This window comes from Natator depressus, chromosome 1 (assembly GCF_965152275.1).
Source record: "Natator depressus isolate rNatDep1 chromosome 1, rNatDep2.hap1, whole genome shotgun sequence".
NCBI lineage: Eukaryota > Metazoa > Chordata > Testudines > Cheloniidae > Natator > Natator depressus.
In genome coordinates, this window is record NC_134234.1 from 96,203,430 (window position 1) to 96,217,458 (window position 14,029).

Here is a 14,029-nt window from a genome sequence, read left to right on the forward strand (position 1 = left end):
CAGCTTAACTTCAGTACCCAGAAAGATAATGGAGCAATTAATTAAGCAATCAATTTGCATAAGGTTACTTATCACCTTACTAGAAGATAGTAAAGTGATAAGTAACAGTCAGCATGGATTTGTCAAGAACAAATCATATCAAAACAACTTAATAGCTTTCTTTGATAGGGTGACAGGCCTTGTGGATAGGGCAGAAGCTGTAGATGTGGTATATCTTGACTTTAGTAAGGTTTTTAATACTGTCTTGCATGACCTTCTCGTAAACAAACTACAGAAATACAAACTAGAAGGAGCTACTATAAGATGGGTGCATAACTGGTCAGAAAACTGTTCCCAGAGAGTAGTTATCAGTGGTTCACAGTCATGATGGAAGGGCATATCGAGTGGGGTCCCACAGAGATCAGTTCTGGGTCCGGTTCTGTTCAATAGCTTCATCAAGTTTGTGGATGATACCAAGCTGCGATGGGTTGCAAGTGCTTTGTAGGGTAGGATTAAAATTTAAAATGATTTGGACAAACAGGAGAAATGGTCTGAAGTAAATAGGATGAAATTCAATAAGGACAAATGCAAAGTTCTCCACTTACAAAGGAACAATCAGTTCAACACACACAAAATGGGAAATGACTTCCTAGCAAGGAGTCCTGCAGAAAGGGATCTGGGGGTCATAGTGGATCACAAGCTAATCATCAGCCAACAGTGTAACACTGTTGCAAAAAAAGCAAACACTATTCTGGGATATATTTAGCAGGAGTGTTGTAATCAAGACACAAGAAGTAATTCTTTCGCTCTCCTCCCCACTGATTAGGCCTCAACTGGAGTATTGGGGTTGAGGCCAGCTCCTATGAATTCTAGCCTCTATACCAATGTTAAGGTTGGTTTTTGTTTGTTGATCTGTAGGCCCAGATTCAGAAACATGTGGCCTGAGTGATTCGTTGAGCCTTTGTGAAGGACTATGCCCTGAGAAGGCAATCATCCAGGTAAGGATAAATTGTGATGCCTTGAGAGCATGAGTGGGCTGCCACTACTGAAAGGACCTTGGAAAAAACCCGGGGGACTGATGAGAGTTCAAAAGGGAGAACTCTGTACTGGTAGTGGTCCTGCCCAGCATGAATCTGACGTAACACTTGTGACTCAGTATGATGGAAATGTGGACGTATGCATCTTGAAGGTTGAGGGTAAAGAACCAATCTCGTTCCGCTAATGCTGGAATGATTGTTGATAGGATGCACATCTTGAATTTCTGCGCTTTGACATATATGTTGGGTGATCTGAGGTCCAGTATGGGTCTGCAACCTCCCTTTTTCTTTGATAACAGGAAGTAGTGAGAGTAGAAATCTTTGCCTCAGATGTATGTGGGTTATCTCAAGTGCCTATATACAAATGCAAGAAGCCTGGGAAACAAGCAGGGAGAACTGGAGGTCCTGGCAAAGTCAGGGAATTATGATGTGATTGGAATAACAGAAACTTGGTGGGATAACTCGCATGACTGGAGTACTGTCATGGATGGGTATAAACTGTTCAGGAAGGACAGGGAGGCCAGAAAAGGTGGGGGAGTTGCACTGTATATAAGGGAGCAGTATGACTGCTCAGAGCTCAAGTATGAAACTGCAGAAAAACCTGAGAGTCTCTGGATTAAGTTTAGAAGCATGAGCAACAAGGGTGATGTCGTGGTGGGAGTCTGCTATAGACCACCAGACCAGGGGGATGAGGTGGACGAGGCTTTCTTCTGGCAACTTGCAGAAGCTACTAGATCGCATGCCCTGGTTCTCATGGGCGACTTCAATCATCCTGATATCTGCTGGGAGAGCAATACAGCGGTGCACAGACAATCCAGAAAGTTTTTGGAAAGGGTAGGGGACAATTTCCTGGTGCAAGTGCTGGAGGAACCAACTAGGGGCAGAGCTCTTCTTGACCTGCTGCTCACAAACCGGGAAGAATTAGTAGGGGAAGCAAAAGTGGATGGGAACCTGGGAGGCAGTGACCACGAGATGGTCGAGTTCAGGATCCTGACACAAGGAAGAAAGGAAAGCAGCAGAATACGGACCCTGGACTTCAGAAAAGCAGACTTTGACTCCCTCAGGGAACTGATGGGCAGGATCCCCTGGGAGAATAACATGAGGGGGAAAGGAGTCCAGGAGAGCTGGCTGTATTTTAAAGAATCCTTATTGTGGTTACAGGGACAAACCATCCCGATGTGTAGAAAGAATAGTAAATATGGCAGGTGACCAGCTTGGCTTAACAGTGAAATCCTTGCTGATCTTAAACACAAAGAAGAGGCTTACAAGAAGTGGAAGATTGGACAAATGACCAGAGATGAGTATATAAATATTGCTCAGGCATGTACGAATGAAAACAGGAAGGCTAAATCACACCTGGAGTTGCAGCTAGCGAGGGATGTTAAGAGTAACAAGAAGGGTTTCTTCAAGTATGTTGGCAACAAGAAGAAAGCCAAGGAAAGTGTGGACCCCTTACTGAATGAGGGAGGCAACCTAGTGACAGAGGATGTGGAAAAAGCTAATGTACTCAATGCTTTTTTTGCCTCTGTCTTCACGAACAAGGTCAGCTCCCAGACTGCTGCACTGGGCAGCACAGCATGGGGAGGAGGTGGCAAGCCCTCTGTGAAGGAAGAAGTGGTTCGGGACTATTTAGAAAAACTGGACGTGCACAAGTCCATGGGGCCGGATGCGTTGCATCCGAGAATGCTAAAGGAATTGGCGGATGTGATTGCAGAGCCATTGGCCATTATCTTTGAAAACTCATGGCGATCGGGGGAAGTCCCGGAAGACTGGAAAAAGGCTAATGTAGTGCCAATCTTTAAAAAAGGGAAGGAGGATGATCCTGGGAACTACAGGCCAGTCAGCCTCACCTCAGTCCCCGGAAAAATCAGGAAGCATGTCCTCAAGGAATCAATTCTGAAGCACTTAGGAGGAGAGGAAAGTGATCAGGAACAATCAGCATGGATTCACCAAGGAAAAGTCATTCCTGACTAACCTAATTGCCTTCTATGATGAGATAACTGGCTCTGTTGATGAGGGGAAAGCAGTGGACGTGTTATTCCTCGACTTTAGCAAAGCTTTTGACACCGTCTCCCACAGTATTCTTGTCAGCAAGTTAAAGAAGTATGGGCTGGATGGATGCACTACAAAGTGGGTAGAAAGTTGGCTAGATTGTCGGGCTCAACGGGTAGTGATCAATGGCTCCATGTCTAGTTGGCAGCCGGTATCTAGCGGAGTGCCCCAAGGGTCGGTCCTGGGGCCGGTTTTGTTCAATATCTTCATTAATGATCTGGAGGTTGGTGTGGATTGCACCCTCAGCAAATTTGCGGATGACACTAAACTGGGAGGAATGGTAGATACGCTGGAGGGTAGGGATAGGATACAGAGGGCCCTAGACAAATTGGAGGATTGGGCCAAAAAAAAATCTGATGAGGTTCAAGAAGGACAAGTGCAGAGTCCTGCACTTAGGACGGAAGAATCCCATGCACCGCTACAGACTAGGGACCAAATGGCTAGGCAGCAGTTCTGCAGAGAAGGACCTAGGGGTAACAGTGGACGAGAAGCTGGATCTGAGTCAACAGTGTGCCCTTGTTGCCAAGAAGGCCAATGGCATTTTGGGGTGTATAAGTAGGGGCATTACCAGCAGATTGAGGGACGTGATCGTTCCCCTCTATTCGACATTGGTGGGGCCTCATCTGGAGTACTGTGTCCAGTTTTGGGCCCCACACTACAAGAAGGATGTGGAAAAATCGGAGAGAGTCCAGCGAAGGGCAACAAAAATGATTAGGGGTCTGGAACACATGACTTATGAGGAGAGGCTGAGGGAACTGGGATTGTTTAGTCTACAGAAGAGAAGAATGAGGGGGGATTTGATAGCTGCTTTTAACTACCTGAAAGGTGGATCCAAAGAGGATGGATCTAGACTATTCTCAGTGATAGCAGATGACAGGATAAGGAGTAATGGTCTCAAGTTGCAGTGGGGGAGATTTAGGTTGGATATTAGGAAAAACTTTTTCACTACGAGGGTGGTGAAACACTGGAATGCGTTACCTAGGGAGGTGGTGGAATCCCCTTCCTTAGGGGTTTTTAAGGTCAGGCTTGACAAAGCCCTGGCTGGGATGATTTAGTTGGGATTGGTCCTGCCCTGGGCAGGGGGTTGGACTAGATGATCTCCAGAGGTCCCTTCCAACTCTGATATTCTATGATTCTATGTATGGACACAGGTTCTATAGCTCCTATGCTGAGTAGATGGTTTACCTCTTGACGTAGTAGACTCTTGTGAGAAGGGTGTTTGGGAGGAGAGAGGGAGGAGAAATGGATGGCATATCCATTCTGGATAATCTCCAGCGCCCAATGTCGGAGATTATCTGTTCCCAGGTACCGCGGAATGGAGTAACACAGTCACCAAAAGGACGGGTGAGGTCTTCCAGCATGAGGTGGCAAGGAGAGTGTTCTACAGATCCCTCAACAAACCTGTCAAAACTGGCGCTTCAAGGTGAAGGCCTGAGATGAAGTCGGCCGACATTCCCACCGTTGGGGAACCTCGGTTTCTTCCTCTGTGGCTCGTAAGCTCTTTGTGACGAATACTAAGACATGTATTGTGATGATCAGGGCTTAACCAGTGGCTGAGGGCTATACTTCTTCTTGTAGGCCAGCATATATATCCCTAGGGATCAAAAGAATCACCCTCAAATCCTTCAACATGTGAAGAGATGTTGAAGTCTTTTCAGCAAATAAATTCGTCCCCTCAAAAGGAAGGTCCTCTTTAAGGAAGCTGCACAAATGCAGCCACACAGCCCATCTTATAAGGCCAAGGAAATTGAGCGTGCCACCATGTTGGCCACATCTAATGCAGACTGGAGGGATGTTTTAGCCACCAACTGACCCTCATTGATTATAGCCTTAAGTTGATCTTTATGGGAGTCTGGAAGTTATTCAATAAAGGAACTAATTTCGTATAGTTCTGGTAGTCCTATTTTGCCAGCAAGGCCTGGTAATTTTCTACACAGAACTGGAGGGTGGCTGATGAATATGCCTTTCTGCCAAACAGGTCCAGATGTTCCCCATCTCTGTCACATGTGGTGGATTTAAACTGTTGCTGGCGGCCCCTAGAATTAACTGCATTCACAGTGATGGAATTTGGAGGCGAGTGGGAAAAAGAGAAATTCTATATCCTTTTCCAGCACATAATACATTTTGTCCAGCCACTTGCATGTTGGCAGGACGGATACAGGGGTCTGCCATATGACTTTGGTGGGGTCCAGGAGTGCCTCATTAACTGGGAGGGCCACAATGGCAGAGATAGAAGAGTGAAAAATGTCCACCAATTTGTAGTGAGGCTCAGTCACTTCCTGCAACTGTATTTGCAAGGCTTCTGCCACCCTATGAGATAGGACCTGGAATGATTTAAAACCATCAGCCATGGATGGCGGAGGAGGCACCATCACTTTTCTGAGGATGACCAGAAATGAACTTGAGGAGTGTCTTCCTCCTCTGCCCCAACTTCCTTCCCCAGCTGCTCAGGGGGGTCCGAAGCCTTCAAAGCTGCAGCTGAAGGAGGATGCTGCCTTGCCTGTTGGTATGTCATACTAGGGGCCTGGGAGGCCTGCTGCCTCTGAGTCTGCCAAGAGTCCTAGTACAGCCACTGAGGGTAGGGAACCCATGGAAGGTACCACAATTGGCCAAACCATGGAGGCTGAGAGTCAGTGGATGATACAACTGGTGCCCATAGTGAAATAAGGCCCCATATGGCAGGTAAGACCAGTGGGAACCCAAGTCCTGTTGCTCACTTTCCAACTCCGATGATGAGAAAGGTGGTGCAGCAAGGAGATGTCTGTCAGCAAGTCCAGTGCTCTGGGAGAACTTGGTACAGGGGTGAGTCCTGTGTGCAGGACACCAAGAGATCTGTCACACACCAGAAATTAGGCGGTGTGGATGGTATTGATACCAATGGTGTTTGTCGGTGCTGAGAAGCTTGTAGCGATGGAGTCGGAGATGCAAACCTAGCCATATGGTCTGCTGGTGTCACTTGCACCAGTGCCAATGTCCATGCCAGTGTACCCTTGCCCGGGGTGGATCTTCCATGGCTTTCATGCCTCTGAGGTATCAGTACTTCTTTGCCCATACCCATCGGGTCTTTAGGCAGACCGACTTACTCTGTCGACTTGGTACCACGCATGTCCTGGGTACCAGCATTAGGCGGCTTCAGTGCCTTCAGCACTGATAGAGCTGGAGATTGTTCCAAGCTCGATCAGGACTCGCTATAGGGACTCACAGACTCTTTATTAATGGTCTTGAGTGAGTTGTTCATCTCCTAGGGATCATCTGCCTTCGAAGTAGAAAGTTGCGGTGAGAGTTCTTGTTGGAATTCTGAGGCATGAAGGGCTGACTCCATGAGCAGGAGTTTGAGTCTTAAATCTCTCTTTCCTGGATCTGGGTTTCAGTTGCTGGCACCAACCACACTCTTGTGGATTGTGCTTTTCTCCCAAGCAGTGAGTGTCCGTCAGTCAATGGGATAGGTTCTTTGCAAATGAAGCACTTTTTGAAGCCTGGAGAGCCAGAGTTGGCGGTAGGCAAACCTTTTCTTCTTTTCTTTTTTCTTCTTCTTCAAAAAACAAAACAAAGGAAAAGGATTCAAGGGAAGATAAAATTTACAAAACTAAAGAGTGTTAACAATCTCGAGCCAGGAGCAGTTGAGAAGAGGGAATGCCTGAAGAGGGAATGCCTCTGCATGCTGGCAAACCTCGTGGCAGGTTAGGAGCAGCGCATGTGCGGGTGGGACAGACTGCTACCAAAGTTTCCGATCAGTGGCTAAGGGGATACTACTCTAAGAAGAAGCTAATGTTGTGCCGATATTTAAATAGGGTAAGAGCAGGACAAATTCCAGGGGCTCTTTACAGGGCCCCTGGGTTGGGACCTGGAGTAGTGGGTAGGCCTGGGTCCCTCCACCAGCCAGTGGGGAAGTGGCCTAAGACCCGAAGAGGAACAAGACTCTTTACTAGAATCCCAAGAAAGGGGCTAGATTTAAAGGGGCACAAGAGGGGGTGAAGAGAGAAGGCATTCTCCAGAAGGAGGGGCTGAATCCCACTTGAGCCAGAGAATAGGAAGACTTGTGCTTGTGTTTGTTTTGGACTTGAGTACCTCAGAAGGGTTTCACTCATGCATATTGAATATGTGACTTAGCTGGAGGCTACCAAGCCAGGTTGTCAGCTGACAGGGGGTGCCAGGAGTGGAAGGAGAGTGCAGGGTTGCACCCAGTCAATAGGAGGCGCTCACAAGAGGTGAGTGTGCCCTGTCACACCAAGTGTTTATGCTCAGGAGGATCCAATGTATGCAGAATCATTATGACTGGTCCCTGCAGTTTGGCTACAGAAAAGAAGACTGATATCTGCACTGGGACACTGATGAGCTTTTTAATCCAATCAGGGGTTGCAGCTGGGTCTGCCCTCCCAGATATAGGTGCTGATTCTGTGGGTGCTCTGGGGCGGAGCATCCACGGGGAAAAAAATAGTGGGTGCTCAACACCCACCGGTGGGCCTCGCCTATCAGCACCTCCTGCCTGTCAGTGGTAGCTGTTCAGTGGTGTGGAGGAGTCACTGAGGGGAGGAGTGGGGGCTTGGGAGAAAGGGTGGAGTTAGGGCAGAGCCTGGGGCACAGCAGGGGCTCGAGCATGCCCCAGAAACTGAGGACGTTTCCACCTATGCTCCCAGAACTTATGGATCCGTGCACTTCAGTGCTGGAAAGTTTAGCTGGTAATGCTTCCTGCAACAGCATAGCTTGGAAGAAATTCTGATGCTCCTTTCTGGGCCTGGTAAAGGTGCTGATTATGGAGCAAGAGTGAGAGAGAGAGGCCACACAGCACAAACATGCATCTAAAGCAATAAATCAGCAGGGAGTAAGTGCATCTCTTGAAATACAGTTTCTTTGTCTTTGGTTTCAATATATCACATCTTCAACCCTCATCCTCAATACACCTCTGCCCAAATGGCCTAAAAAGATCTGGGGGCTTTCGCAATGTGCCTGGAAGATTAAGAAACCTGACTTTGCCAACTAACAAAGTATCAGACAACTCTTCACAAAAGTCTCTCCTGTTTCCATCACCGACCCAAATCTGCCATTTACAGCAGGGATTCCCAAACTAGTGTGCTTGACGTTTCATAAGCTTGACATTTCATCAATTCTCTCGCTCACTAGAAATAACAATTGGAATACTTGGGTTTTGTGGTGCTCTTTTTTGCATATTGGTTGTATTAAATTGCAGGAGCATAATATTCTGCCTTGAATACGGAAGGTTGACATGCGTAACAAGTGTATGTACTGTTTAGTAGTGAACAGACCCGCAATCCAGAAAAGCACTTAAGCACCTGCTTAACTTTAAAGATGTAACCAGTCCCCAACACGATAGTGCATAATTTTGGATGTAATTGATCTGTTGACATATGTTGCGAATTTATTTCAGAGAAACTGAGACCATTAGTTTTTATATTGCTATATGTTAATTTTAACATTTAAGTGGCAAAGTTTAAGACTGAATGGGTGATGAAAACTAGTTGGGATAAAAAGCAAATGCTGCCATGTAATGGGGGGAACTAGCTACATACCCATAATGTGTACTCCCATGCTAACTTTCAGAGAGATTTAAAAATATTTGTTTAGGTGTTAAATGTGGCAAGTTTTAACCCTTTTAGTCTTGCATATCTAATTGTTTTAATATATGTTTATGTCCTGTAATATGACAATTCTATATACAGCCCAGATCTGCTTCATCCAAAGTGCCAGATTTAACATATTATTTACCCCTCCTCCAGATTACTGAATGAAGGTGTAAAGATGCACCAGATGTGATATGCAACATATCTGCCTGCGCTGCCAGGATATTTCCCTCTGACTTAATACACTGCATTTTATTAGAGCCTTTTGTTTATTGTCCTTTGACAATAAACAGCTTGTTGCTGTTTAATTATGGTGAAGTTTAGGATGATGATTTCTGCGCAGTAGTGAACTGATGATCCTGTATCCTTTAAGTCAGTGGGAATTTTTCTACCATCTTCTGAGAGAGGAGAACTGGGCCCTAGAATATTTTTATTTTCCACCATACATTTTCTTTAACTCTCAGACCCATGAACTCCTGGATGCTAAGAACCAAATAATCAATATGCTGAATTCAAGTAATTAAAATAGTCACATACACCAAGCTTTTCTATTACCCTCCTGTTCTTAATAAATGTCTTATTGCCAGAAGTAGGTCTAGGGATAGCTTGTCCTCTTGTGGGAGTCTCTACATCCTCAATCATACAACTGTTCTCTATATAAAACTTAGGTAATAAATATAGCTAAACATGGATTCAGATTTATTCTCAGTAGATGTCTACATTGTGAGTCACCCATGATTATTAATTAGTGGGGCTTCAATCCTGTAAATCTGGCCTTTATTTCTTTCCATATTATGCATAACTAGTATTTTTCTTTTAATTTTGCTATTTTAATCAACACTGCAGTATTTATATACACATAATCATTGTGTTTTGTGACCATGTGAGTCTAATTATTTTATGATAGAGTACTTCAGGGTATTAGGTTCACCAGAGTCATCTGATGGTCCAAGAATACATTCAACAAGAGTTATGAGTGGAACAATTTTTTTTCCACAGAAATAAGTGTTTCTAGAGTAAATGTTCACATGCAACAATTAGCTTCACCACAGGCATCTGGGTAAGCAGAAATCCTTCTTAGTAAGACTCACTTCTTGCACTCCTGTCCCTCTTGAATTCCCTGAATAAGCTCCATTTCAGAGCCCTCACACAGGGTAGAAACCTCCCCAAAAGAGAAGGGAAAATATGCTGAGCATTCTCAATGATCTCAAGGTCACACCATACCATATATCAGACAGACAGGCTCAGCAATGTCAGACATTGTCTCTAGCAGCATTGTGTACTGGGGCAGCTATATTTGAAGCCAAAACGAGCTTTAAGCAGTCATGTAAAGGGGATGCTGCTGCACAAAATAAGATGTCACTGTGGCAGAAGAGCCTCTACCAAGGAGCAGCTAAAGAGTAAGTCTTTGCATAGTGAAAATTAATGTGTTAATAAGAAGATTACAATTATATTTAGTACAAGGTGTTTGATTAAAACATGCTTTTTAAATACTTACCTCTTTGCTTATAAATTGTTAATTCTCGTACAGTTTCCAAAAACTGCCAAAACTTCTCATTACCTTCTTCTGCAATAAATTCACTGTTTAAAAATAAACATTAATTTGTCCATATATGATTTTGTTCAAGTGTACAACACAGTAAAATCTACACGATGCTACTTTTAAATAATATAGCAATATAGGAGTGCTATTAAACTATAGTCTTGCAACCTTTTATGGTAAAATAATGAACGCTGACCTAGATGTATCTTTTTCAGTTAAAGTAAAAGTCAGAACCAAATGTTTTCAGTGTGACTCAAGCTCAACAATCAGATCTGCACAGTAAAATTAAATAAGTTGGATCTATTCCTGTAAAAGGTACTAGTCAATTTTATTTTTGTTTCACATACATGTCAACATACAAAATATACTTTTTTTTATACATATTTGCTTTGCAAAAATGAAAATGCACATTTGATCAATTGAGAATTTTTAAATAGTTACAAACTGTATCAGTGACAATAACCTAGCTGGAGATCCACAGGTGGTCTCCAATCCACACAGAGCCTTAAAGATGGATAGTTTGTTACCACCACAATAGTGGAGGACAGTTATTAGTTTTATTGCAAAGAACTGAAGTCCTCTCAATTTAACTCAGGTCACTCTTTCTAATCACACTTTATTGTTAAAAGGACATCAACTGAAAATTTACCTATTATTATTATTACTACTTTGTTTCCAATGTTTCTAGATGAAGAGCTGTAAATGTACAAAGCAGTCAATTAATCAGTTTCCCTTTTTTATGAGTCTCTTTCACACACTAAGAGGAGAAATAAAAGTTATAAAAATGGCAAAGTACGATTGTAAATCCACATTTAGTGATAGAGGCACTAAGGGCATATATGGTATTGGAAACTAAATTTAACTCATTTTTGAAACTGAGGCGATTTCAAGCTAAGAGTATCACTTTAAGTGTGCTGGTTTTGTTTTATTAATATTAAAACGATACACATTTATCCACCCTCTGCTGACTCCTTGATATGCCTTTGCTGCATTTGGGAGGGGAAAGTTATTTTACTAGGAAGATGGTGTTTTTCAGCATTATGTAAATTAGCTGGTTGTTGCTCCTCAATTTGACCTGCAAAACATGTGACCAGGGGAAAATATAACAACTTTTATATACTATACCTTAAAAATTATATAGTTTGTTAATTTATACAACCATAGCGCTATATACATAGCCAACAGCATCCATTTATGCCCCTTAAAGATGCAAACTGCTATGCCAGTGGGAAGTATTAGGGCAGATACCTCTCAATTAAGAGACCACAGCCACGTTTCAAGCCTTAAATCAATCATTAACTATTAGGGATTAGGAGATGCTTTTTCCGGGGGGGTTAGATGAGAAAAGGAGGCAAATAATCTCATGATGCACGTTCCTCATGCAGGTTTCAGAGTAGCAGCCGTGTTAGTCTGTATCCGTAAAAAGAAAAGGAGTACTTATGGCACCTTAAAGACTAACAAATGTATTAGAGCATAAGCTTTCGTGAGGTACAGCTCACTTCATCGGATGCATTCAGTGGAAAAATATAGTGGGGAGATTTTATAGACACAGAGAACATGAAACAATGAGTGTTACCATACAGACTGAGTCACTCTTGTTACAGTCTGTATGGTAACACCCATTGTTTCATGTTCTCTGTCTATAAAATCGCCCCACTATATTTTCCACTGAATGCATCCGATGAAGTGAGCTGTAGCTCACGAAAGCTTATGCTCATATAAATTTGTTAGTCTCTAAGGTGCCACAAGTCCTCCTTTTCTTCCTCAAACAGCCACCTATAACGGCATCTTCAGTCGAGTATCCTCTTTCTGATACAGAGCATAGGGCTGATCTAGTATGGTGGCAATTCCCTCTTTTCTCTTCCCAGCAGTAACTACTAAATTGGGGGTTACTACTGAGAGGCTGAGGCGTCTCAAAAGGAGCATCCACAATTACTGGACAACCACAAAAACTTGCCCCGCTCAAGACAAAACTCGTGTTATAGGAGGCCTCGTCCTCCCGCTCGAGGGGGAAGCGGCACCGGAGAGCGAGAGTCCCCGTCGCGGAAGCCAGGAATCCCCTATGCCCCACAGGCCGCGTCCGCCCCCGAGGCCGGGCCCCGCGGCGGGGGAGCGTGTTACCCGCACGCACCTCGCCTCCAACAGCAGGGAGGTCGCCGGCCACTTCGCCGCCAGACGGGCCGTCACGGCCTTGGGGGAGGCTGGGGCCCCGCACCGGAGCGGCCACGCGCACAGCAGCAGCAGCAGCAGCGCCGCGGCCATGGGGACAGACGGAGAACGGGCTGCCGGGGAAGCGGGGCGCGAGGGCACAGCCGGGCCCCCGTCACGCAAGGGAGTAACGCGGCGGAGCGGACAAGCTGCGCCAACGCAGCGCTTTCACCGACCTCCCTCCCACCTCTCGTCCCCGACCCCGTTGATTCATAAACGAGCTCCGCCTGCGAGCCCCGGCACCCTGCCCCCATTGGCCTGGAGATGCGCTCTCTTTCTCGCTATTGGCCACCCAGAGGACCAATCAGAGCAGCCAGCCTAATGACCTGCGTGGCGAACACAGGCGCCAGCTCCTCAGCGCCGGTAGGCGGCGCTCGGAGGGGGGCTGGCGCGAGAGGCGGGGCCAGGCTCGCGCGCCGCATGGACTGTTAGGTGGGGATCGGTTGCTTCTTCTTTGCAGCTGCCAGCGCGAGCTGCCTCCTCCACGGCTCGGCGATTGGGCCAGTTAACTCCCCCCCCCCGCCACAAGAGGAGAGGGGCGTGGAGGGGGGGGATGCTCCCGACCAGCAGGGCTGGCGCCCCCACCAGATGGTCTGTCGCCGGTGGGGGACAGCACGCTGCCCACCCACCCCCATCCCACGCCTGCGCTGAACCTGAGGGGACCCGTTATTTACATCGGCTGCAAAGGATCGTTTAGACGGAGTTGATGGAAAGTTATTTGCACCAGGCGGTTGCAGTCTGGGGGCTGCTCTCCCCTTCCCAAACGTGGCAAAAGGGAAGAGGGGTCCCCGCTTCTTAGACAGGAGGTTCAGAGTGTTGCCAACTCTAATGATTTTTTTCATTGCAAAACTCGGCGGGGCGGGGGAGGGGGGGAAGCAGGGTTCAGTTGTTGAGAGACAGTCTGAGATTCTCAGCTCTCATTTTAAAAAAATACGTTTCTAGCCCTCATGATTGTGGACAAAGTATGAAAAGGTGAAGCAAATTATGCCTAAGAGGCTCAGAAAGACAAAGGGAAAAATTAAAATGCATTATTTTTAAAGCCAGTCTCATGATTCTGGGGGTCTGACTCCAAGTTCGTGAATTCCTGATGCTGGCAGTACTGTCCACAGAAGGGCCAGGGTCTGAAAAAGCTACTGATTTACACCAAATAAAGGAATTCCACAACCTTTTAACTAGCATACATTTTTGTGTCCCTCATTTTGGGTCTTGGTCACACATTGTGTCCTACATTTGGGCTTTGGTAGGATGAGAGGTATGTGGACAGCCAACATTGCCATGAACATAATGGCAATCATCAATTTAATATCTCACAGACATACCACCTTTTAAATCTATTTCAGTCACAACATTTTTAGTGTGGGTTTTCAGAGCTCATTGGTCCCATAATCTGACAGTTTTGCCAACTCGCAAATTGTATTGTGTGTTTTTTAAGCCCCAACATTTGGACTTATTTGATTAGGTGAGAATCTCACTTTTATTTTTTTAAAAAGTTTCTGGCCATCATGATTGTGGGGAAAACTGTGAAAACACAAATCCTGACAGATTCAAAAAACAGAAAGCAAATAGAAAGAAACCAAAATATATTATTTGTTTCCAAGTCAATCTTGTGATTTTCTGGGGTCTAATTCATG

General features: G+C 45.3%; 1 protein-coding gene across 1 annotated transcript in view; it reads right to left on the reverse strand.

The window, feature by feature from the left end:
- Positions 1–12,587, reverse strand: part of UGGT2 (UDP-glucose glycoprotein glucosyltransferase 2) — a 297,148-nt gene extending 284,561 nt beyond the window's left edge. Inside the window, exons 1-2 of the mRNA XM_074962719.1 lie at positions 12,322–12,587; positions 10,146–10,228 (exon numbers count right to left, since the gene is read on the reverse strand). Coding sequence (XP_074818820.1) covers positions 10,146–10,228; positions 12,322–12,452 — 214 coding nt within the window. The 5' untranslated portion in view covers positions 12,453–12,587. The remainder of the gene's footprint in view (positions 1–10,145; positions 10,229–12,321) is intronic.
- Between the last annotated feature and the right edge of the window lie 1,442 nt (positions 12,588–14,029).